Here is a 26,373-nt window from a genome sequence, read left to right as displayed (position 1 = left end):
GTGAAACTCTATTAATCACGTACTGTTGACTACAATGTGTTTAACTCTTGATAATAATACTCACGCTTGAATGTATATTTATTTGCACACGTGTAACAGGGTTCAACAGGTGCTACTGCATTGATGGTTAACTTCAAACAATTTCTTACTTTTTTAATTTTAAAATTTAAAATATTTAGATTTTAATTCTAAAACATATATTCTTTTCAAAAATATATTATAAAATATGATTATCATGTTTTAATAATCTATTAGTTTTGCATATTAAAATATTTATGACTATTAAGGAATCATTCACTTTTTTTAATATTAAATACATTTTAAAATTTTGATCAAGAGTAATTTTTAAATACATTTTAAAATTGTGAAGATTCTTAATAGATGTTAAAGATTCTAGGCCATCTAAAAGTTATATTATAAAAAACTCAAGGATTTTTTATTTTGACTAAAATATTATATCAAACACTAATGTTAATTTTTTTTTAATATTTAATATTCAATATTATTGGGTTATATGCCTCGCCCCTGATAGTGAAGTCTCAAAATTTTAAGTTTTTTTCTGATTAAATGAGAATGAACAAAATAAAAGAAATTAAACACATCGATAAAAAATTAAAGTGGATAAAATTATACACAAATTCAAATATTTTACTGATAAAATTATATATAAAGTCAAATGAAATTATATGAATAAATATAATATATATAAATTATCGTTCAAAATTTTTAATACATATTAAAGATTCTGGCCAGCTAAAGGTTATATTTTATAAAATCAATTTATTTTTATTTTCATTAAAATATTATATCAAACACTAGTGTTATCTTTTTAATTAAAAATCAAGTATTTTTTATTTGACTAAAATATTATATCAAACACTAGTGTTAATTTTTTTAATATTTATGTATTGAGATTTTGACCCATTCCAGCCCAAATAATTTTTTGCCCCAAAAAACTCAAACACTTCGATAAAAAATTAAAGTGGAGGATAAAATTATATATAAAATCAAGTATTTTAGTAATAAATTTATATATAAAGTAAAATAAAAGTGTATGAATAAATATTTTATATATTATTTTTCTAAATTTTTAATACATATTAATGATATTAGGCCAGTTAGATGTTATAATATAAAAAAAATCAAATATAGTTTGATATAATTGAGAATGAATAAACAATATTTTAACAAAAACCAATAAGAATATAATCAACCGATATTAATAAAAGATGAGCAAAAACTTAAGTCAGTGCGTGTATTGATTGCTGGCAATAATCCTGTTCTGCACAAAATCCTGTTCTGCACAAAAAATCAAGACTAAATTTATTTTTTATACCAACGACACAAAAGCTTAGGAGGGATATATTTGTAATCTCCGTGAACTGCACGAAGTAAAGATGAAGTGTATATAGCAATTATGCTTTTTCCGGGGTGTCGAAGACAGTTTATTATGGACACTTTTCGAACTTTTGCAGGCGTTGAAAACAATTTACTATGGGCAACAGGGCAAGCAATTAGGCGAAGAGTTGAAATGTAAAAAAGTATGGGCGGTTTAGTTATTGGCCACAAAGTTACGTATCATTAACACGACTCACATTAATATACGAACAATAATGGCAGGCAATACCTTATCTTAATGAAATTCGAATAGGGATTTCGTGGCCTTTGAATTTGGATAGACCGTCCAGATGTATCGCACCCTGCTAAACATACTACAGGCTCTATCTATGCATCTAGCATTTTATAAACAAGATATAAAATGCTTTTCTTTCTTTTTTCGAGTTTATACGAGGTAAATGAGTTATATATCTGAAGCGAGCAAGGTCATATAACAACTGTTCTACCAGTGATGCGTGAATATGGAAGGTTATATTCGATCGAAATTTTAATGGATTTTACTTGTGCGAATTTTAATATTTAATTTTATGCGGATTCCTGATAAAATGTCGCAGAGTTGATGAGAGTCGCGCGTTAGAATTTAAGCACAACGTTTTTAAAATCTTATAAATTTGATTTTAAATAATTCTTGTTGAATATCATTAAATTTTAAAGTATAATCTAAAATCTTGGTTGAATACCATCAAATTTTATAGTATAAATTAAAACCCTGATTGATTAATTTAAGATTTTGATTTTTAAATTCCAATTGAATTTTCTTCAAAAATAAAATTGTATTAAATTATTTTGATCTTATTATTAAAAAAAGCTTTTAAAATTTCAATAGATATCGTGAGTAAATAACTCTTTGATGTAAACAGAAGGAGGACTTTTATATATTTAAAGCGTAGGATAAAATTGTCAGTGATTTTTATTACTACGAGCATGTTTCCCATACTATAATGCTATATCGGGATCTGAAAGGGCCTAAATGAAGCCCAGTTGTACTTCCTTTGAGCCCACAGCTTTTTATCTTTAACCCCTGGACTGGTGATATGGGCTTACTGCCTTCGACAATGAGAAGCATGCATGCTTGTAGTCGATTTTAATTTTGAATCACATGGGCTACAAAATCAACAATCAGCAAGACTTCACTTTCCCGCAACAAGGCCCGGATTTTTGTGTGGTTCGGGCACAACACGATATATATACACATCAGAAAAATCCAAAAAAAAATCGAATCAGTAAATTTCGCCATTTTATTATTTTCTTTGCATAATAATTATTAGTTATGTGAAATATCTATGTTGAAAACAACAAAAAAATATCACTATTTTATTTAAAAAGTTAATAAATAAACACATTAAACACATATATAATTTGGTTTTAGGGTCTGTTTGGGGTGTTGCTTTGTTGTCGGAAAAAGTGCTAGTAAAAAAAAGCTATTGTAGAAATCAGATAACGGTTTAGTAATTTTTTTGATATGTGCTTATTTTGAGTTATAATATAAAAAATAATATGTCTGTTGAAATTTGATAGTGGAATCTATAACAGCTTCCTGTAAAAGCTGAAAAACAACTTTTTTTAACAACATAGGAAGACTAGCTTTTTTCTAAAAACAACAATTTAGCTAAAAATTGCTATTTGGAAAAAGCTGGTTTTAGATTTATCAAACAGTTTTTCATCGAAAAGCAAAAAACTGACGTTGTTGTTGCAACAGCAATGCCAAATAATACCTTAACGGAGTGGTAAATAATTTAGCTTAATTTTACAATCGAAAGTTTAGTTTATGTACTCCTATTTTGTGTAACACAAGTTAGCTGGTGCTGAAAAACATGTCAAACTATGTTGAATCCTAAATCCCTATTGAAAAAATAATTAATTTATGTTTTTTATATTTAAAAATGATGACATTCTTACAATTATGTTCAATATAGATATGTTATATAGCAAATGGCTGGCATGGTGCAAAAATAGGAAAATATTTGTAGGTTTTTAACTAAAAACATTATATTATTTATATTATATATATATATGCATAGATGAATTTGTAAGATAGAGATTTGTGACATTGAAATTGACAAAAACGGCTCAAGCTATACGGACACTGAAAATAAGTACAAAGCGAGAAAATATTATAATACACCGCACCAAATAATAAAATATGTCATGAAGACCATAATTTTATGTGCGAATCTGCAGCGAAAATGTGAGATTACAAAGAAATGCACGAGGAGTACAAAGCTGTCCACTTTTTAGTTGTCTTTCCCAGCTGCGACAATTATTATTCAATTTGTTTTGTGAAGTGGACAGCTCCGATGTTAAGGACAGGAACCCTACCCTTCCGCAGGTAATCATTTTGCGTATATCGAATATCAAATTTATTTTATCTAACACATTTATAAGTATAATTGTTATAATTTGATACAGAAAAGGATTATTAATATAATTATACATTTGTGCTGGTTGAAAATGTTGATAAAAGACTAAGCATAATTAAGGACAAAAAAGTGTAAACAAAATGTGTTTGAAGCATATGGGGGGGAACAGGACGGGGTTTCACAGGCAGAGTCTCGGAATCTATTTATACAGTAATAATATAGGCATGAGACGTGACACACGAAAAGATAGTTTTATAATTTTTTTAGGATTTTATTCAGAAAAAAAAATATTTTCTCGAAAAAAAGAAAAGAAAAATCCTAAAAATAAGTTATAAAATTATATTTTAACAAAATATTAAAATGCGTGTCAAATAACTAACGTATAGAATTAAATGGGTCGGAGCAAATAATAGGTATTTTTGATTTTACAAGATCTTTTACAAATTTTAAATCACAAATATTGTTATTCGGTTTTGCATGTATCTATTGACTAAAAGATAACTCTATCGTTGTCAAAAATATATCAGCGCCTCCCTCTCCCCCTCTAAACCCTAACCTCCATTAAAGATTTTTTAGGGGCTTCCATCGATTTTCACTGATAAGCCCCGATTCCTTTTCTCTATTTTTTTGTTTTAAAATCTTATTTTCCATTCAATAAGTTCCCAATTTATTTGGGTTTTTCTTATGATCGAGGTTATAGATCGGCATGATTTTTATGAGTTTGATTCGGTTTGAAAGTTATTATGGAATCGCATTTATGGTCGATTGTTCAGAACAAGTGAAAACCAATCAGATGAAAACAATGAAACAAGTGTATATATTCATCATTTTCAAATCGCTCAGTTGCCTCTCCAAGAAGGAAGGATTCAACAACGATATTCTTCGGCGTCTGCCCAATTTCGATTCTATTTATAGATGCCGTATGGCTTTTAATCAATGAATTGATTCCTTTTTATCAAAAAAAAAAAGATAACACTATCCATAAAAGTAGAAATTTGTAAAATTAACTGTATTTTCAAAGCAATCACTTTTAAATTAAGTTTGTAACAATTATAGGCCAAGTGGTGGGTTTATCCTCTGTTGTCCCGGGACACTTGCGTTTAACTCTGGCTCACATGAAAAATTATCAGAACTGATACTAATTTGTAAGGCAAATAAGTCCGCATTGTAAAAGTAAATTAATTAATACAGCGTATAATCTTAGAGGCTGAGCGAGCGAGTGAGAGCGGGGAGGGAGTGAGTAACTAGCACACCCGCCCCCGCCCTAGCCCTATCCCCAATTATATGGGTCAGGTTTCACATAGAACCGAGTTAATTATAGAGGTTGTATTCGACTGAGATTATAATAAATTGTTTTTTAGCTTTGAATTTTAATAGATTATATATGATTTTAATTTTCTGCGGATTCTTGATAAAATGTCATAAATTTGATATAGGATTTTCCGTATTTAAGCACAATATTTCAAAATCTCATGGATTTTGTTGGGATTTCAAAAAAACGTAAAATACACTGAGCAATGTCACAAAATTCATCATTTTATGAAATCCAAAAAAATCTATCAGCATCTGAATACCATCAGACTTGATGGATTTTAAACAATCCCGATCGAACACCATCAGATTTTAAGCATAATTAAAATCCTGATTGAATAACACCAGATTTTGTAACATAATTTAAAACCTCAATTGAATACCCAAGTTTCAAATTAATAAACATTTTTTAAAATTAAATCAAATGTCTCTAAATTTACCGGATTTTCAACCAATCGAGCAAAATATTTATAGTCATTATACATGTTGAGTATTAAAGTGTAGGATTAAAATAAAATATCAGGATTTTTTTTTTAAGGGAGTAAAGCACAAGAAATCTTGTTAAAATGCAACAACAGTCTGGTAAAAAAAATTAAGGAAAAAGTAAAAACCAACAACCAGGGCTGGGTCCAACAGGTAGGGACAATGAATACCCCTAGAATTATTTTGCAAGTCTTGAACCATTGTCCTCCCAGCAACCAAGATTCATCGGTGGTGTTTGGTTGCCCAGTATAAGTCGCCTTCTGAGCTTATAAGTTATAAACACTTATTTATATCGTCTGTGTAAAAAGTTAAGAAGCACTTAAAGAAGTTAGGATTGCTAGCTTTTGTTTCAGGATTTCTGCTTATTTCCCAAACAGTTTAATCACTTATAAGTCTTAACTTGCTTCTGACTTCTACTTCACTTTTTTATTTTAAGCAAAAAACACTTATTTTAAGTTCAGCCAAACGGCCCCAATATATAAAACAAGTTTACAGCCACCTTTATAAAGCAAATTTTGAGCTTGGATATTAACATTGCTTATATGTGAAACTTTTGGTGAATGATTATGCTTCTTTAATGGCTACAGAAAAATTCTGGAGTAGAAATGAAGAATGAAAATATTTAATCGATATAACAGTTTTTGAGAGAGATTCAGATTCGTACATGCAAATTAAGTGTTACACTAATTTAGCGGTAACCAAAAACTTAGAAAGTAACGTATTTCAAACAAAAATATATATTTATATTAATAAAATATAATGGCCATGCCCATGTAATAAATAAGATTTACGATTCATTAATGTAAATCATGATTCCAGAAAAAGTTTTTGTGAAAATATCTTGTGGATTTTGTTAATAGTGAACTTTACATGTGAATAGGCTAACAGTTTTTGAGAATTATCTTCAACAAAACGAACTTCGAAGATATACACAGTTGTTAACATACAAGTATTTTAAACGAAAATAACAAATCCACAGAAAAAGAAATCAGTGATTGAGCTGTAATTGAGTAGCAAATTTATAGTAAAAACAAAAGAGAAAGGTTTAAATTATAATGGTTAGGATTAAAAGACAAGTTTTCAAGGAACAGGTAGAGACATAATCTTTTGTAAATAATCTAATTCTACTACTCTTGTATTTTGTTTTCGACTAAAATTTGTGAACATACAGACACACCGCCTTTACACACACACACACACACTCTCTCTCTCTCCCCCTCTCTCCATCTCTCTCTGATCCACCACCATGTTCAAGCTTCCTCAGGTTCCAGCTTTACTCTCTTCTTCAGGTACCCTCCATTATCTCATCTTTATCTATCTTTATGTTCCTGTATGTAACTATATCTTCACACAGTTATGAGTTCACTCATGGTCTATATGAAATGTCGGTCTTTTAGGTTAAAGATCGAATCTTTTTGGATTTTTGATAAATGGGTATTTCCAGATTGAGTTGTAGAGCAATTGGTTATGTGGGTTTGTTTTTCTTTGTCTGATCTCTTGTTTTGAGAAGTGAATCTTTCACTTTTCTTGATTTTGGATCTAGGGAGTTTGTAGAACATTTACTTTGTTTGTGTGTATGTTATGCATTAATCTTGGCTTAATTTGATGGTCATTGCTTGGAACTAGGATCTACAGGTTCATGTTCATTTAGTATAGGTCTATTGAGCTGCGAACTTGCTGATCAGGGATTTTTGTGTGGTATTTATGAGGTATATGTTGTCATAATTCAGTAACTTACCTTTCAGATCTGTCCTGTATTTTGTGGTGTTTTGATAATGAGGCTGCCTGCCCCTTCAACCTAGCTCTCCTGTTTAGATGATTCTGCACATTGTAATGGAACAGCATAAACGGATAAGATCATATAAATTCTTATCTCGATTCCCGACAAACTGAGGACAATTAAGATATTCTCCTAGGTCTTGGGGCTCTGGAGTCAAATTCCCTGTGGACTTATAATGAATGAAAAGAATCTCTACATTATTTCTTTTCTAATTTCGGATAGCGACAATAATGATGTTGGCTTTTCTTCAGATTTGTAGTAATTACTGTCTTTGATGATTTAGGTACTGGTATATTCTTGCTCCGGGACTGCTAGGTTGTGAATTTTTTTTTGTTAGAAGTTTGTGTCTGCGCTTTTGGCTTTTCTTACGTCATCGGCCATTTTTGGCAACCAAGAGGCTACATGGGTTCCCGTTTTCCTTCACACCAGTTGAGCAATGGCCTATACGTGTCTGGCCGTCCAGAGCAGCCACCAAAAGAAAGGACTCCAACTATGAGCTCAACAGCAGTACCTTACACTGGTGGTGATATAAAAAAGTCTGGAGAACTTGGAAAGATGTTTGATATATCTATGGATGGATCTAGATCGAGAAAATCTGGACCTATAACTAGTGGCCCCTCAAGGACAGGTTCTTTTGGTGGTGCTGCTCCACACTCAAATCCAATGACTACCAGCTCCGGGGGTCGGATGGGTTCTGGTTCTATTGCCGGTGTTCCAGGTTCTATTTCTATGAAGAAGACAAGTTCTGGTCCACTAAATAAACATGGAGAACCGATTAAGAAGGCATCAGGTCCTCAAGGTGGAGCAAATGCTGCTTCCCGCCACAATTCTGGCCCTCTTCCACCAGTCCTTCCTGCCACAGGACTCATAACTTCCGGGCCTATCACTTCAGGGCCTCTTAATTCGTCAGGCGCTCCTCGCAAGGCTTCTGGTCCTTTGGATTCCACAGGATCACTTAAGTCAGGCAGTGCATCTATAGTTCAAAACCAAGCTGTTACTCACCTTAGCCTGGAGAGTGAAAACTCTTTCTTCAAAAGCTTCCCCAAGCTAATCTTTTGGTCCATTGTTTTACTCTTTGTGATGGGGTTTATTGCTGGCATTTTTATCTTAGCAGCAGTCGGCAATCCCATTCTTCTAGTTGTTGTTGTTGTTTTATTTGTTGCTGTAACAAGTGTGTTCGTCTGGAATAGCTGCTGGGGAACAAAAGCTATCACCAGTTTCGTAGCTCGTTATCCAGATTGTGAACTCAGAACTGCAAAGAATGGCCAATTTGTCAAGGTTTCTGGGGTATGTAACATTTTCTCATCATTACTTTTTTTTAATGGGCCTTCATTAAAACATTCTGAGGCTTCGGGGCTCATTGTTAATACATTCAAGTATCATCATATGCTACAATAAGTATATGTTATATAATCTGCATTCCTTATATTACTTGATGTTATTAATTGCTAGATTTTAGCATAAGTTACTAGCTAGATATGTCGAATCTGGATCGTATAGTTTTTAAACTTTATATTATACCTATCTGAGGAATAGATTTTAAATTCTGTGCTCAATTATAAGCACAAGTTCTTTACGCAAGTGTTGTTTTTTTAATAGTGTTTACTTATAAAAAAGCAAAGTACTACAAGGTATAATGTAATCAAGATTCCTGATTGCCTTCCTTTTCTGTCGTATAATTGTGGAGGGCAGAAAGGCTGTAATTAAAGGCTTGGGTGGATGATGTTTTGTCTGTTGAAATTGGAAGCTTAGGGTTTATTTGTATTTTTAGACAACTACAACGAACAGTGGTTAGCCTTCTCAAGGATTAATTAATACTAAGAGGGGCATCACCTACCTGTTTTAAATTTTATTATAGGCTTCTGCAGTGCTACAAGTGTTTTCTCATGTTCAATGTATCTAAAAATCATAGTGTTTTTCCCGTCTACCAGTTAGGTTGTAGAATATTAATAATTCTAAATTGTTTGCGGTTCCCATTCATAATAGCCAAAACTTCTCAGTCATAAGGCCTTGGTGAGTAGAAAGTGGGTGGTGGGACTTTATACTGAGATGAAAATCCTATTTGACCAATAATGCAGACAGAGGGCTAATATTTTCTTCAACTTTGTGATGGAAAACTGTAAAGCTTAATTGCTCTTGGCTTAAAATTTAACATTGATTCTCTGGAGTCTGGATGATAACTTTTTCCTAAGATATATTTATTGGTTTATTTATCATTTTTTACATTGATATACATATCTGTGTTTTCTTACTGATTGCTTAGGCTGAGCTTTAAAAAAACTGGTTGCTGTCTCCCAGGTGGTAACTTGCGGGAATCTTCCTCTTGAGTCATCATTTAATAGAGTTCCTCGTTGTGTTTATACATCCACAAGTCTGTATGAATACCGAGGATGGGATTCTAAAGCTGCGAACTCATCACATCGTCGATTTACTTGGGGTCTTCGGTCAGTTGAGGTGAGAGATTATATTCACTATGTCAGCTTGTCAGTTTTGTATTCTCTCTCCATCTTCAATTTTCAATATGAACTTGTTCAAGTATGTATGCATTTATTTAGGTGATTGGGACCTTATGCTAATTGTAGATATTTCCGTTCATTAAACTTCAAGCATAGCACTCGTAACTGTATACATATGTATATGATGGAGTTAAGTACACTAGTATATATAAAATCATGAATATTAAGCCTTGTTTGCATTCCTACACGGCTGACTTCATTGTTTTATATTTGCAGAGGCATGTAGTAGATTTTTACATATCTGATTTCCAATCTGGGTTAAGAGCACTGGTCAAGGCTGGATCTGGCGCTAAGGTGACTCCTTTTGTGGATGAGTCAATTGCTGTGGATATCAATCAATCAAACAGAGATATGTCTCCAGAATTTGTAAGGTGGTTGGGAAAGCGAAATCTATCCGGCGACGATCGAGTAATGCGATTGAAAGAAGGGTAACTTCTAACCTTGTGTTGAAGTCTTTAAAGTTTAATATGAAGTTATATATATATATATATATATCAATACCATCAAGAGATCAAATGTATGTTGCGCATAACATTACTCAAAAGATTTACAGTTTGAGAGCTGGATTTTGGAGTTTGAATTTTTGAGTATATATCTATTATGTTATTCAAATAGCAATACTTTTTTCTTTTACAGCTACATTAAAGAAGGCAGTACAGTAAGTGTGATGGGAGTTGTACAGCGAAATGAGAATGTACTAATGATCGTACCTCCTCCAGACCCTGTACCTACAGGATGCCTGTGGTCCAAGTGCATCCTTCCTGCCCATCTTGAGGGCATTGTTATACAGTGCGAGGACTCCTCTAAGGTTGATGCTATTCCTGTGTAGACAATACATAAAAACAAAAAAAAAGGGGTATCTGCTGTTTTGGTGCTTTCATTGCTCGATGGGCTTCGTATGAATATGTTTGCAAGAGTCGTGCCTTGTCTCTATAATCAAGTGTATAGTTTTCAGATTATCTTATCCTGCCCATATTGTATGTTTTGGGATCTTTCTTAATTTCATCGGTGTGATTAATATTGTAGAGAGAAATGCTGGTAACTTTCGAGGAGATTTAAGTTGGATTTTCATGTAGAAAATATTTGAGATATTTTTTGTCTCTTGTTCTCCATAATTTTTAGTTTTGAAGTTTGTACTTTGCAAAGGTGTTCGCAAATGATTTTACATTCTTTCTTTTATGGATGGTTTCTTAGAACGTAAGTGTTGTCTTTTTGAAGAAAGTAATGCTGCCCTGAATTGACAGGTTCTGTTTCAAGGTTGTTAGATCTGAAGATCATTTGTTTTATTATTTTATTTTGCATTTGACAGTGTATGTAGTTTCAAAAGCAAGCAATGTACATACTTCTCACTAGCCTCTCTCTTGACCCTAATTCTCTCTAGTCTCTTTCTTGTCGTAGCCGCCTGGGGCTTCCATCGGTTTTCACCGAGGGAAAGCCCCGAATTACTTAATTGCTTTGTTTTTCTTCTTAGTTTTTGAATAATACATCTTCTCGGGAAACTTAGATCTAAAACCATCGGAAATTTCGCTGTCTCTCTCCCAAGCGGGTGAGTTTCAATCTGATTTCTCTTGTTTTTGTGGTTATGCTCCGGATCTATTCTTGGGAGAATTCTTAGATCTAAAACCATCGGGGATTTCGTTGTCTTTCTTCTCTGTCTCAAGCGGGTGGATTTTCAATTTGAATTCTCTTGTTTCTGTGGTTTTGCTTCAGATATAAGGTTGTTTTCTCTCTCTGGTGAGAGTTTTGTTTTTCGCTTCTTAACTGTAAGTGGGGTCTTGATTTGATGATGAAAGTTTGTATGAAATCGCCGTTTTGGTCGATAACTCAGATCTAAGGTTGTTTTCTCTCTCTGGTGAGAGTTTTGTTTTTCGCTTTTTAACTGTAAGCGGGGTCTTGATTTGATGATGAAAGTTTGTATGAAATCTCCGTTTTGGTCGATAGCTCAAACGATAACTCTACCATGGTATGATGGAGAGAGTACCAGTAATTCAACGAGGATGCATGAAGCGGGTACTTGTATTTGTATATACATTTTCTTCAAAATATCGTTTAACTGTCCCAGCTCTACCATGGTATGATGAAGAGAGTACCAGTAATTCAACGAGGATGCATGAAGCACGTACTTGTATTTGTATATACATTTTCTTCAAAATATCGTTTAACTGTCTCTTTATGAGAACAGGCGATTGCAATTTACAGTTTGTTCGACTCGATCATTGATGTAGATGCCGTATGACTTTTATTATTAGATTAACACCTTTGTTTAAAAAAAAGAAAAAAAGCAATGTACATAGCAACTGACTGTTTATTTATTGTTCATGTTAAGTTCTAATATGTCTGGTTATATCATATATGTATTATGGCATGATCTTCATTTGTTGCCGCGTTAAAAAGCATATATGGGAGGTCTTAGGGAAGCATTTAGAACATATATGCGAGGGAAGCAAATCGTTAGGCGGAGAGAATGACGAAAAATTATAAAAGGAATTTATGGATAAAGAAGATTTTGGAGACTATAGTAATTAATTATGATGTGTATAAAATTTTATGATAAAACTTGTATAAAAACTGATGAAAAAGTGGAATGGAGTTTTTTTTTAAAGTATGTTGATTATATTTTTAGTTGAAATAGCTTGGAATTGAATAATTGAATTATATAAAGTTTTTTTTGATAATCTAATTAAATTAGTGTATAAAATCCATTGGATTCTTTTTTATTTAGTTTTTTTTTTGAAAAGCAAAAACATTATATTAATAGACGGACAAATTACAACCAGAAGATCCAAAATAAGCAGTATCTGAGAAGCTGCCAACCAAAACATAGAAATCATTACCTACCAGCATGCAGACAAACTTTCTAAACCCAAAAAACCCTACTGGAACTCATACTAATTAATACTACTAGACCTAGAAACAATCCCCATGCAAACCAGTAGACCTTTCCAAATTCCTTGCAGCATCAACAACGAATTAGTTTAACATCTCAACGATCTCCACTCTGCCATCTTCTCCCTGAACCTCCTGGCCATCCTGAACATCATTGTCCACCATCAGAGCCTGAGCATCCACTCCATCCTCCACAGCAGGAACAAGATCCGCTTCATGCACAGCCACAAAGCGCTGCTCAGAAGGCCCTAGCCCCATATCCAAACTCCACAGCTCGAAGATTCTGCCAAAAGGTTGAGCAATCACTACCATTACCTTAAAGTTGGGGGCACCATAATCAGCCAGGTATTCAGCTATCGCATTGGCATAATGGTCACAAAACGAAGGCTCCATGTCAAAATTTGGGTCAGCTTTGCGTTGATTGAGCTGCTGGACAATGAACTCATGGTCAGGGTGCACACCTTCCACAAGCGAGTTTCTCGATTCCCAAAAAGCTTCAAAATGATCCGACTCTAGTATGAAATGTTCCCCATCTTCTACAAAAGCACACTTGCAACCCTCCATCAAGGCATGAAACTCATTAATTCTGTGATTTTGGATGCCAAGTGAGCCTGAAATCATACGTAAGATCTTGCCCCTGCTGTTGTAAACCACAATCCCAATACCTGAGACGTTGCCATTCGGGAGAGCATTTACAAAGAATCGGCCATGCACATTGATCTTAACTTTGCCTCTGCGGGGCATTATCCACCTGGGGTGGACGTCGACAGGCTCAAAATCAGCCATGAAGAGAAAGAAAGAGATATGTAGAAGAGAAGAGTGAACAGTGGTGTAAGATTAACAGTGGTGCAAAATGATGTTGAGAGGGTTGTTTTATAGGACAACTGGGGAACAGAGGGGTGGCATATGCACAACAACCTATAAAAGTTATATCATCTAGGCCAATTACTGCAATAGGACAACTCAACTCCCAAAAACCACCTGACAATTTACACTCGAGGTAACACAGTACCAAATGCAGCATGTATACAGCTTTATCTCTTTCCTGTAACCCAAAAGCTGTTTATTTTTTTTGATTTGGCTCCTTTTTTTGCCAAATTATCAGCTTTGGAGTTTAGCTCAGAAGCAATAGGCTTGACCTTTATATTATTTAGATTTAAAACCGAATTGCTACTCATCATATCTTGAGAGGTAGATGTAATCTCTAGAAATTTACAATAAATCTTGCTGCAATCCGTGAGTATTGTCAGCTCACACCTTACCCATGCTGACCTTGCAAATTCATTTACCAAAAATATGAAAGCATTCCATTCAGCTTCGAAAGGGCAAGCTGCTTGAGTAGGACCCGAGAAACTAAAAATTGCATCCCCAGAATTTTTAAAAATAAGGCCTCCCATTCCTGCTATGTTGCCATTTGAGTCCCCTTTCCAAGAACCATCAACAAAGCCTATCAAACTTGATCCGCACCTGAGTAATTCCTTGAATTGTAGATTTTCTGACTTTGTGATAGCACCCACCAAGTTGTCCATCTGATGCTTGAATTTCTATGAATTAAATTTTGTGATTGACACCATTACAGTGCACTGGATTTGACTGAGCACAGTAATGAATCCAAAGAGAGCTTTTTTGATTTAAAAATAATTTGATTTCTTACTCTCCAAATGATCCATATTACTGCACTAATAGTTACCTTCCATACTGATCTTAGGCTTTTTGTAGGAAAAACACCAGCACTTATCCATATATTTGTCAGATATTCTGGATCAATTTGCTTGGGGTAGAAATGCCACCATGCAAAAATCTTTTGCCACAAAAAAATAGAGGTATAGCACTGGAAGAATAGGTGTTCACTAGTTTCTATGCTTTTCTTGCAAAATAGACACCATGCTCCATCATGCGAGATGATTTCTCTTGCCAGCAGAAGAGATCTGGTGGGAATAATGTTTAAATGAAATTTCCGAAGAAACACCTTTATTTTATGAGGAATTTTCAGCTTCCATATAAACTGCCACGGGACTTCCTGCCATGGCTGTTGAAACAACTCTGTAGCCTTCTCAACTACATATGAATTTTTTTTTGATACTGACCAAGATAGAGAGTCTTTGCCTTCCGACGTTCTTGATTGATTGATGACAAATTCCAAACGCTCAATCTCTTCTATCTCCCATGATCTTAAAGAACGAGTCCAGAATCTGGACAATTTCAGTGATGAACCATGGCAAGAATCCATAAAATATTGAACAGTCGATTCTTTTAATTTGGATAAGCTATACAAGTGTCTGAATTCTACCATTAGAGGTCTATCGAGGGCCCAAACATCTTCCTAGAAAAATATGCTCCTTCCATTCTTCAAAGACCATGTAAAATTTCTTTTGCTAGCCTGTCTTCGAAATTCCGGAATACGATATACCGAGAGAATATCATTCATGGTGTCTGAAGTGTTGCCTGGGAATATACAATCTCCGAGACTACAGTGCCGTGATACACTGTACTTGTCTCATACACATTTGTTCCAACCCCGATCCCTCTCGCTCTTCCACTTAAAGAACCACTTCCCCATCAAAGCTAAATTCCTATGCTTGATAGGAACTAGACCAAGGCCTGCAAATTTTGTTCCATGCTGTTAAGTGAAGCTTCCTAACTTGCTTGCCACCTTCACTTTTATGCCCCCAGATAAATTCTCTCCTGATTCTTTCTAGATGCTTGATCACTGTCGAAGGGAAGATGTGCAAATTCATCCAGTAAATTGGGGCACTGTCTAAAACAGACTTGACTAGTGTGAGTCTTCCCGCCTGATTCAAAGTGTTAGCCTTCCACTTCGCTAATTTTCCTTTCATTCTATTGATCAAAGGAGTCCAAAAAACTTTCCTTCGAGCTGAAATACCTATAGGCATTCCAAGATATGACATTGGCCATGAGCCTATACCACAGTTAAGTACATCAGCCATTAAGTTGATATCAATCCCACAATTTCTTGAAGAAAATATGCTGCTCTTTCCGAAGTTAATCCTGAGACCAGATAAGAGTTGGAAGCATTGTAGAACATGCTTGATGCCTCTGGCCGATTCTATTGAACCATCCAAAAAAATCACCGCGTCGTCCGCAAATTGAAGATGAGAGATTTGATCTGAGGCTTTGCTTAATTTGATACCTGAGAATATGCCTTTTCGAGCTTCTGCATTGATCATAGAGCTTAGAACTTGTCCAGCTAGATTAGATAATAAGGGTGAGATGGGGTCTCCTTGCCTGAGACCTCTTCTAGGAGCAAACTCCTTAGAAGGAGTTCCGTTAACTATTACTGAGATCCTCGTGGATTCCAATAGGGACTTAATCCAACTGCACCATTTGTGATCGAAGTTCATTACCTTCATGGTATCAAGAAGAAAATCCCAATTTACCATATCAAACGCTTTCTCGAAGTCCAACTTTAAAATGACTCCTTTGCATCTCCTTTTTTGAATAGAATGAGCAACTTCTTTTACAAGCAGTATACTTTCTGAAGCTTGTCTCCCTTTAACGAATCCCGTTTGTGTGTCACTGATTAGACCATCCATCTGATTAGCCAGTCTTAAGGCTAAGACTTTTGTAAGGATCTTAAATAGAAGAATTTATAAGGCTTATTGGTCTATAGTCTTTAACCAGAGCAGGAGTTGCAACTTTCGGAATCAACGCAATAAAAGAAGAATTTGCTCCAGTCGGTATCTTGAGAGAGAGGCAAAAGTTTTCTATAAAGCTCACAACATTCTTACCTATGTAAGGCCATAGGATTTTGATACTCTTTATGTTCATTCCGTCTGGGCCTGGGCCATAGCTGTCTCAATTTCCGCAAGAGAAATTGGTAGAGTAAGTGAGATCCTGCCCTTCTCCTGCAATTTTGGGAGGCTGAAAGAACCTAAAGAAATCAGCTTGGAGTGATGGTCTCTAAAGAAGTTTGAGAAATGATCATGAAAAGCTTTTCTGATTGCTGAGGGCTCTGCCAGCCACTCTCCATTCCACATGATTCTGCTAATGTTGTTAGAGCGAATTCTTCTGTGAATAGCCTGATGAAAAAACTTATTGTTCCCATCGCCTTTTAACAGCCATTGTTGTCTGGACTTTTTTATTTAGTTTCACTCAACTGAACACACTTTTGTGCTGTGTTTGATTGGAGAGAATGAAATGAACGAAAATGAAAGATAATTTTATAGGTGAGAAGGAAGATTTGCAAAAAAAAAAATGGTTGGGGAGAATATAAAGAACGAAAATAAAAGAAAATTTATAGGTGATAAGGAAGATTTGAAAAAAAAAAGGAATTAGTGAGTGACTATGTTATGATGTGAACTTAAAAAATTGAGTATACACAGGACGTAGTAGTTTTTTTTTTTTTTTTTAAATAGGGGTTCAACTTTGAGTTAGGGGTGCAAGGAATAAAATGAAGGAAAGAATGAAAATTTTGACTATAAAAATGATTACCTGCAAAGATATAAAATGATTTTATCAGTCAATTAATTTGAATATCAACTGCTAGAATTTAAAGACTATCATCTGATCAACAAATAGCACAAGCGCATTCATCATCAAGATTGACGTATTCCAAATAACCTGATGATATAAAGATATTTTGTATGTGTTTTTATAAAATAAATTAAATATAAATTATTTTATAGTCCATGATCATTTAATTATGTTTTACTTAATCTTATTTATTAAAAGAAATATTATAGGTAGAAAATCGGATGTACGATATTATAACATAGATAAATAATAAATGTGCTAATATCATTGAGAAAAATCGACAGTGAAATAAAAAACCGAAGAAATTATGTAATTTGTTATATTAAAGAATTGAATTGGTATTATAAATACAGAGAATTTAATATATCGATGCAGTGTTGTAAAAAGCGGGAATCAGACTTAGTCGGTGAAGGCACCGTCTAGCGATTAATCGGATAATCGGAGATTAATCGGAGTGATTAATCGGATCATTAATCGTAATCAATTTAATATTATTTTTTAAATTGTATATATATTTATATAATTATATATAGTACAAATTTATAGTCATATAAAATCGAAAGATTGACGATTTTTTATAACACAAAACATGATACAAAGTTCGGTCATCTCATATATAAACTTGAATTTGATAGAATCTGCTAAGAAAGATATTGCAAATTTATGTAATTAGAGTTTAGGAGCTAATATTGAAAAAGTGAAAGATTATAAAAACAACTTTAATTTCTGTGTTTTGTCAATTCTGTGCCTTTTGTTTTATTTAAAATTAAATTTAAAATTTTAAAATTTTTTACTTTTTATTTTAATTTTTTTTTAAGTTCACCGATTTTTGACCGACTTTTTCCGATTAATCCCGACTTTTGACCGATTAATCCCGATTTTGGCCGATTTTCAGAAAAAACGATTTTTTTACCGATTAACGCTTAATCGAGACGGTAGCCGACCGAACAGCGATTAATGGGCGATTAATCCCGATTAATCTGCGACTTTTTGAACACTGAATCAAGGGATGATATCCAACTCAAAAATATCCAGATACACCCCTCGTATATAAAGGTTTCTTACAAAACAAAATAAAAAGCAAAACACCTCTAATATCAAGTACAACTCTGCAGTTTTTCCTGGTGTAATATCTCAACGCAAAGTTGTAATCGAAAACACACAAAAAACCCTAAAACTTCATTCATTCTCCGCTAATGGCCTCCGTAGACCCCACCGACACACCCGCCGTCGCAACGACGTCGCCCAAGACCGAGTCACAACTCGGTGCGGCCGCCACAACCGAGTCGGAGCCAAGGAAGTGGCCGGGTTGGCCCGGAGACACAGTATATAGACTGATAGTACCGGTTATGAAAGTAGGGAGTATAATTGGGCGAAAAGGAGACGCAATTAAGAAGCTTTGTGAGGAGACTCGGGCCCGTGTTCGTGTTCTTGAGGGTCCTGCTGCCTCTCCTGATCGAATTGTATGTACTCTTGCTCTTTTTAGGGAGAATTTTATTTATTTATCGAGACGGGTTTAGAATACATTGCATTTGTTGTGTTTTCACTCGGGTTACTAATACGATTAGGTATACTAAGTATCAATTTATAGAGTATCCATCAACCGAGCTGTCTATACATATAAGTGTGTTTATGTTTCGGGTTGATTTGCTGTTTAATAAGGGTAAAAGGGATTTGATTGGGTTATTGGAATTGATCACGTAAAGTAGAAGGTATGATACTTTGTTTTGGTGACATTTAGGTTTTGATATCTGGTAAAGAGGAGCCGGAGGCGGTCCTATCCCCTGCAATGGATGCGGTACTGAGAATTGCTAAGCGTGTTAATGGACTGCCTGAGAGTGATGAAGATTCTAAAGTATCTGGAGCTGCTTCGATTGCATTTTGTTCGGTACGGTTATTGGTGCTTTCTCCACACGCTACTAACCTGATTGGAAAACAGGGTACTACGATTAAGTCAATACAGGAGAGCTCTGGTGCCTCCATTCGGGTTCTTTCAAATGGTATGTTCTAGTTTTGAATATTAGGTGTAGACTGTAGTGCGAACACTTTTATTGCATTATGCTCCATTGGCGATGTTTGAGTCTACCCTTGGCAATCACAGACACAAACACACACATACATTTTTTTTAATTGTTAACGAAGTCGAATTCATCCTTGATCATCATTAGAAATGTCTGTATTAAAGATATGCAGCCAAGATCTGTGGAAGAAGTTAAACAAAATTTCAAACGATGGAGAGTAAATTTTGTTAAAGATTTCCGGTTATAAGTAGATCATAATGATCAGTCACCATGGTTTGCTTAGAGGCTAGAGCATCTCCAATTGGCTTTTTAAACAAGCTCTTAACTTTAAATTTAAAGAAGATGTCTAAAATTAGTGCTCCGGTGGCTCCTAGAGGCTCTTTAAAAATTTAACAGACTCTTCTCTCTTGCTTCTTTCCAAAAATATTTAGGTTTTCTTAACTTATTATTTATGGATATAATATTCACTTCCCTCCAATTCTATCTTTAACTTTTCCTTCAAATACGAATAAAATATAAATGGGGAGAAAGTATAAAGAGTAGTGTTGGAGTGGTCATGTTATTCAATGTATCAACTTACTAGTAGGAGCCACATATTTTATTATATTATAAGAATGACTTGGGAGTCTGTTGAAGATGCTCTTGATTTTGTATTCCAGGCAAACGTTTTTGTAGTATGCAGTGCTTCCTTCTAAACTCCATTTTGAGAAAATTATTCAATACATTAGTATGTTAATATATCTGAGTTGAAGATAATAGGCAGTTGGTTGTTTCACACCACTAACTTACCTGGATGGGTTCAGTGGGTGATCAATAAGGTCCATAGCCTAGGTTAGTGACCTCCATTACTCTTGTGAGGGGTGCCCAGTGTAATCTACATCCTTATTTGTGTTTTACTTCACTATAGGAGTGATAAGTCAAGAATGTGATTGCAGCTCAACTCTTAGTGTCTGACTTTTGCTGCATGTGCTGTGCCAACATATTACCCTACAGAGTTACAGTTTTCACAAAATGTTCAATAAGTTGATACCCCTCTTTTTCTCTCTCATTTCTTTTTTTAATTAAAACAAATGAATTGAACGTGACTATTAAATAAATAATAGGTACTTTAGGTACATATTTGTGCATTTTGAGCTGTCCGATTATAAAGTAAAATTTCAATGCACTGTGTCTAACTAGATCGGAGAGAAGGTGAAAAATTTACTTCTAATATGCAAGATTATTTCATTAGAAGACTACACCTAAGATACCAGAAGGTGAAACACATTTACATAAGTATCGAATGATACTTATATGCTTTGTCCGCTTAAAGTATACATTTAGTCCAGGATATTTGTTAATAATATGTTAGTCCATTACTCCATTCAAATTTGTGCGCTGTTAGAATTTTAAAATTTGAATGTCAATGGGACATCAACAATAGAAAAAATTATGCAGTTATCTTCTTATGTGGAGGGCTATACATTATATCTCCTAGTACACACAAGATTCACGTCACGAGTTTAAATCTCCTTGGCTATATTGTCTGGACGTGATATTTAACTGAAGTTTATCAGCGATATATAAATCTAATAGCTAGTTCTTATTTGTAGATGAAGTCCCAACCTATGTTAGTTCTGATGAAAAGGTTGTAGAGGTTCAAGGAGAGGCTATAAAGGTTATTAAAGCTCTTGAATCTGTGGTGGGACACTTGAGGAAATTTTTGGTTGATCACAGTGTTCTTCCATTGTTCGAGAAGAATGTAAGCTTAAGCTCATGTTTATCTACTTAAATAAATCTATTTTTGAGTTGAACTGAATAATTATGCTTTGCTACTTTACCCCAATGGCTACTAAGACTGTGCTTTATATTACAGAACAATAGTACAATGGTCCCACAAATGGTGTCACAAGATCGGCAGGTTGAAAATTGGGCTGACAGGACAATGATGCGCTCTAATATTGATGCTGGAATAGGTAGCAATGATTATCCTCTTTTGCTAAAGAGGGAGGCTCAATTTATTGAACGTGAAAGAAATCTCGACTCCAAACTCTCTTTGTCTGGGTTGTCGAATTATGGGCAAGATAGTGGACTTTATGGGATGTCTTCTTCAGGGCGTGGTCTTGCAGGTGGACCTATTATAACTCAGGTTCGACAAAATGATAATTAGTAGCCATTTACTTAGTAGTTGTGTTACGATACAATATATGTCTGAAAAAGATTTCATGTTTTTTTTTTTTTGAAAATAAGATTCATGTTTTTATTATCAAAGTCCTTGTTATTAGAGCATAAATTTATTACATTGAAGGATCCGGTAGAGTTCTGTTATATTGATTAGAGCCTACTGCTTTAGTAAATTTCTATTTCTAATCATGTTTAAAAATATCTTCACACATTCAGGCATTCATATTTCCTTTATCTATTAGCTTGTAGTGTTTCTGACTGCCACTTTTCTTTTTGTCGTGAACTTGTCAAAAATAGGTTGCACAAACGATGCAAATTCCGCTCACATATTGTGATGATATCATTGGAGTAGGAGGGTCCAAGATTGCACATATTCGACGTACCAGTGGTGCTATTCTCACTGTGCAAGAGAGTATGGGTCTACCAGATGAAATCACTGTGGAAATTAAAGGGAACTCTGCACAAGTTCAGGTTGCTCAACAGCTTATTCAGGTGAGTGGAGCTTTTTTTGTTATTGTATCTTTGGCTTGCTGCTATATCTATTTAGCTTATCAATGGACAATTGAATTTATATTAAAGAGAATCGAGTGGGGAAGAATGGAGTGACAAATTTTGGAGAAAGAAGATGTAGGAGAGAATAATGAACAAACATGGGTGAGTAATTTTTTTATTTTTAAATAGTAGTGTTAGGAAAATTGATGAAGAAGAATGGAGCATTTTTTCCCAAATGCTGGGTTAGATTTCTAGTTTAGATTGTTAGGAAAGGAATGGAACAAGAATAATGATAATAATTTTTTTCACCATTAAAGAGTACAAATCTCATTTTGTTCTCTCAGTTTCATGCTATCGAAGTGAGCACATACATATGTGTGTTTGGAGGTAAGATAAATGTTTAACTGTTTTATGATGACAAGTCACTAACATAATATGACATGTCCACAAGTCAACTCAAGTGGACAGCACTTACACTATATAATATATATCAGGAAAAAGATTATTCAAAGTTCTGAATAGAGACCTTTTCGACTGGTTCACCTTCAACTCAAGTGGACAATACATACACTAAAATAATGCCTATGTATATTCTGTGTAAAAATGCATGTATAGAAATTTATGTGAAAATATTAATAGTTGATTAACATATTTAAATCTAACAAATTATTTTATTAATCTACTTATCAGAAGTTAACATACAGCCTAATTTATATTGTTAATATTTTAATGTGTCTCATTAAATAGGTTTAAAGTAGTTTAGGCCCAATGAAGAAACTGAATACTTAAACAGAGGTCTAAAACTGGTGCACTTAGTAGGCCTTTTAACCAAGGGCCGGTACTATACAACACTACCTCTTTATCTTACAATATTTTTTAAGCCTAGATAACTGCCTCTTTGTATTTTCTTAGAAGTGCATCTGCAAGTTTGCTCATTTACATCTATTAAATAAGTAAAAACATTTTATTTAAATCCAATTTAGAGGGTCAGGTTGTGGTATGGTTGTTATTGGCTTTATATATCTTGATGTGTTAACTTTATTTATTATATGCAAATAACCGTAAACATCTATGTACTCTTAATATCATTTTGTTAAATCCCTGTTTTTGAGAAATGAACTAGACATGATGCATCATGCTATATGATTTTTTAAGTACCATGATGCTTTGAAAACCATATATCTTAGAGAGAGGGAGGTGACTATAATTTTTTTTTGACTTCTTTTTAAAAAATAATATGTAGGAATGTGTAAACAACCACAAGGAAGTTATCCCCAGAAGTTATGGCATGACAGAATTGGAATCGAGGTCATTGTACTCACAGATGAAGAATAGTTATCCATCAACTTCGTTTGGAAGTCAACAATATGAAACTCAGTATCCTTACGGATCATCCGGTCTAGGAGGACTAGGAGGATATGGTAGCTACAGGATGTGATTGATGGTATTGGATTTTTTTTTAAAAGTATTTGTTCATGTGTTTGACTGTCCTTTTTCGTTTGAGTTGGGAACAATTTGTTGTTGGTTCTTACCTAGTTTAATGGTAAACCTTTGATGAAGTTCATCAGTTGGGAATTCCAGCGTGTCTGTCGTATTATTATAATTACTATTATTTATTATTATTATTAGGTACAATTTGTTTCTATTTTATCAAGGTATAAGCTATGCAAACCCATTTGTTATAATTTACATAATAATCAAGCTAATAATAATTGGAAGCTAATAATAATTGGGAGGGAAGCTATTACCATGCAAAAATTATATGTAACTAATGACTGCTCACATACCAACATTTTAATCAAAAGTTGACCTAGGGTACTGTTTGGGTGAGCTTAAAATAAGTGATTCTTAAAGTAAAAAGAGTGAAGTGGAAGTTAAAAGTTAGTTAAGACTTATAAGTGATTAAAGTGTTTGGGAAAAAAGTAGAAGTCATGAAACAAAAGTTAGGAATTCTAGCTTTTTATAAGTGGTTCTAGTCTTTTTACACAAACGGTATAAATAAGGACTTCTAACTTATATTTCATAAGCGGGGCTTAAAAACCCCTCCCAAACACCCACTAAATCTTATTATTTAACTATACTATATTTTAATATTTGACAGTATATGGACCTGCTTAAAAAAAATTCTAGATATTTTACCCAAAAATCCAGACCGGATATCCAATCCGGATTTTTTTTATAAATCCGGATTTGGATCCGGATCATTGTTTTCTATAAAACCGGATATCCGGTTTTAATTTCTATGCTAAAAAAATAATTTTTTTCATGATTAATATACTTATTAAAGATAAATAATGCAATATACATTATAATAAATAAAGTAGTATTAAATGATATAAATTATTATGACTGGCAATACTAATATATACAAGATTTATTATGTTTGTTTAAATATAGTCAATATAAAAATCACAAATATCATTTATAAGAACTATTATAAGAATTGAATTATATATTTTGTTAAATTTAAATAAAGTGTAAGAAAAATAAGTTTATCGAGTTAAAACTATAATTTTTGATTTTTAAGTTAGTTACTTATCATTTATAATTTATAAGCTTAGTTGTAAAAGGTTAAAAACATAAATAAATTGAAGAATAATTTATAAATTATATGTAATTATATGTAACAAATTCAAATCTGAATAATTCGTTTTTTTTTTTGTTCTGGTTAAAACGAATATTCGAATTCCGGATATCCGATTGAATCGGAACCTGATTTTTGATGATCAGGAAAACCGGTTTGATTATTAATAACCAGACCGGATATCCGGCTTTGCTCACTCCTACCTGCGAGGTCCAAGTCACTTAATTTATAACATATTTAACTAAGTTTTTATTATAATTAAACATATTTAAACATTTTCAGTAAAATATATTAAGAACTTATTCAATATCTTAAATAAAAAAGTATTATTTGAATATTTTTTTATTTCATAAAAAAATTAAATAAAAAATTTTATACAATGGTATAACAAATATTATAATTTTATTCACCCCTGTATGCCAAGCTAGTAATAAATATACTCAAAGTTATATCTTGTGTATCACTATCATTTGATTTGAAGTGCAAAAGTGTTCACATTCATTATTTTAAGATTAAAGTTAAAATTTGCTCGTTAAAACATCAAATCAAGATTAGTTGTATTAAGGTTGATGTTAAAGTTTAATTATTAACTAAAAATCTGCCAAGCTTAATATTTTACTAAAAGTATGACTTGCAGTTTAGACATATCAAAATTAATTATTACTTCTATTTCAAGTCCAAAATAACTTGTATTTACTCCAAAATTGAGGTTTCTTGAACTCAAGTAATTTCTCTTTGTATTCTATAGAAAAGAAAATTCAATTAAGAACTAAATTAATATATATTTTGGATGATTATTTGAATACCATCACCAAGAATCTTAAATCAGCAAAAAAGAACAGATATTATAAAAGATATTTGAAACTCAGAATTCAAATTAAGTAAAGAGAAAAACCAAGACTTGTGTATTCAATATAAAATTACCACCTGCATATACTAAGTACTGGAAATTATTAATATTGTACTAGTATTAATGATAACATGAAACCTTGGTTTCATTCGGCTCCTTTATGGGAGATGGAACAATTCCTAGATCTAAGATGTGAACTATATTACAAACTGGTTAGAATAAAAGTTTTGCAAACAATAATAATATCAATCTATTTTGAAAAATAATACTGTGATAGTGTTAACCTTAAATATGACCACCAACATCTGGTTTAAATTGATAGATATTGAAGTTGCCTGAAGGATGCCACCACAGTGAGGTTTCTATATTTCTTTTTTTTGCACCAATATCTAGTGCAGTGTGCAGTAGTGCTCATTATTTCTTGTACGCATGTACATGTATTGTATCTTTATGTTTATACATTATATTATGGGTGCATACAGGAGTAGCTGTTTGATTTGTTAGTATTGAAGAGCCAGCTGCATAAGAGAACTAATCTCCATTTGGGGATAGGAGCCAAGTGCTGATGCTAAACTAAATCAACCATATACCAGATTCTTCAAGTAGATTTCAACCCCTCGGTGCTTTTGCATAAACCTTGGTTTCATACCGGACCGACAGAACCTTGGTTTCATACCGGACAGTTAACTAAAGACCGCTGAAGTTCATCACCTGCTCAAGCGGGAAAGCTACAGTCCCTGCTAATTCTTTATGCTCTAGTGGAACCCTTGATTGTAATATATGCCGGACAATATTTAATACATTGATTTTGGTACAACATTCTAATGTTAAGTTGAACTTCACCTGGATTCGGGTTATGTTCCATGTTACCAAGTTCTAATGTAATCTTTTTAGCTACACAATTTTGAGTTCTTGACCAAGGAATCTTGCTTTCTAAGATGGCTGTTCGGATTTGCACTCTTTCAAAGTTGAAATGTAAACGAATCACGCTTCAAGCTGGTGCTCCAAAGCAGTAGAAACATATCATATATCATT

The 26,373-nt window shown here is 33.4% G+C and overlaps 2 protein-coding genes across 4 annotated transcripts; both read left to right on the top strand.

Moving 5' to 3' along the window:
* The first annotated feature begins 6,606 nt into the window (after window positions 1-6,606).
* Window positions 6,607-10,987, top strand: LOC108223712 (uncharacterized membrane protein At1g16860). Of its 2 annotated transcripts, none has more exons than XM_017398096.2 (5): window positions 6,607-6,841; window positions 7,616-8,619; window positions 9,631-9,786; window positions 10,065-10,276; window positions 10,485-10,987. In XM_017398096.2, exons 2-5 carry the CDS (start codon window positions 7,735-7,737, stop codon window positions 10,675-10,677), a joined length of 1,446 nt encoding a protein of 481 aa, XP_017253585.1. In that variant the 5' UTR covers window positions 6,607-6,841; window positions 7,616-7,734; the 3' UTR covers window positions 10,678-10,987. The 2 variants fall into 2 exon arrangements, with proteins under 2 accessions (XP_017253585.1, XP_063949689.1); XM_064093619.1 differs by having other exon boundaries at window positions 6,704-6,841; window positions 7,298-8,619.
* A 7,318-nt stretch (window positions 10,988-18,305) lies between these two features.
* LOC108219827 (RNA-binding KH domain-containing protein PEPPER-like) lies at window positions 18,306-25,954 on the top strand. 2 transcript variants are annotated; one of them, XM_017393361.2, is made up of 7 exons: window positions 18,306-18,691; window positions 18,970-19,228; window positions 20,842-20,990; window positions 21,105-21,377; window positions 21,710-21,904; window positions 23,148-23,348; window positions 25,821-25,954. In XM_017393361.2, the coding sequence occupies exons 1-6, from the start codon at window positions 18,425-18,427 to the stop codon at window positions 23,340-23,342; spliced, it is 1,338 nt and encodes a 445-aa protein (XP_017248850.1). In that variant the 5' UTR covers window positions 18,306-18,424; the 3' UTR covers window positions 23,343-23,348; window positions 25,821-25,954. The 2 variants fall into 2 exon arrangements, with proteins under 2 accessions (XP_017248850.1, XP_017248849.1); XM_017393360.2 differs by lacking the exon at window positions 25,821-25,954 and having other exon boundaries at window positions 23,148-23,539.
* Window positions 25,955-26,373: the final 419 nt, after the last annotated feature.

This window comes from Daucus carota, chromosome 5, assembly GCF_001625215.2.
Source record: "Daucus carota subsp. sativus chromosome 5, DH1 v3.0, whole genome shotgun sequence".
In the NCBI taxonomy this organism is placed as follows: domain Eukaryota; kingdom Viridiplantae; phylum Streptophyta; class Magnoliopsida; order Apiales; family Apiaceae; genus Daucus; species Daucus carota.
This window is presented reverse-complemented; position numbering and strand designations above follow the sequence as displayed.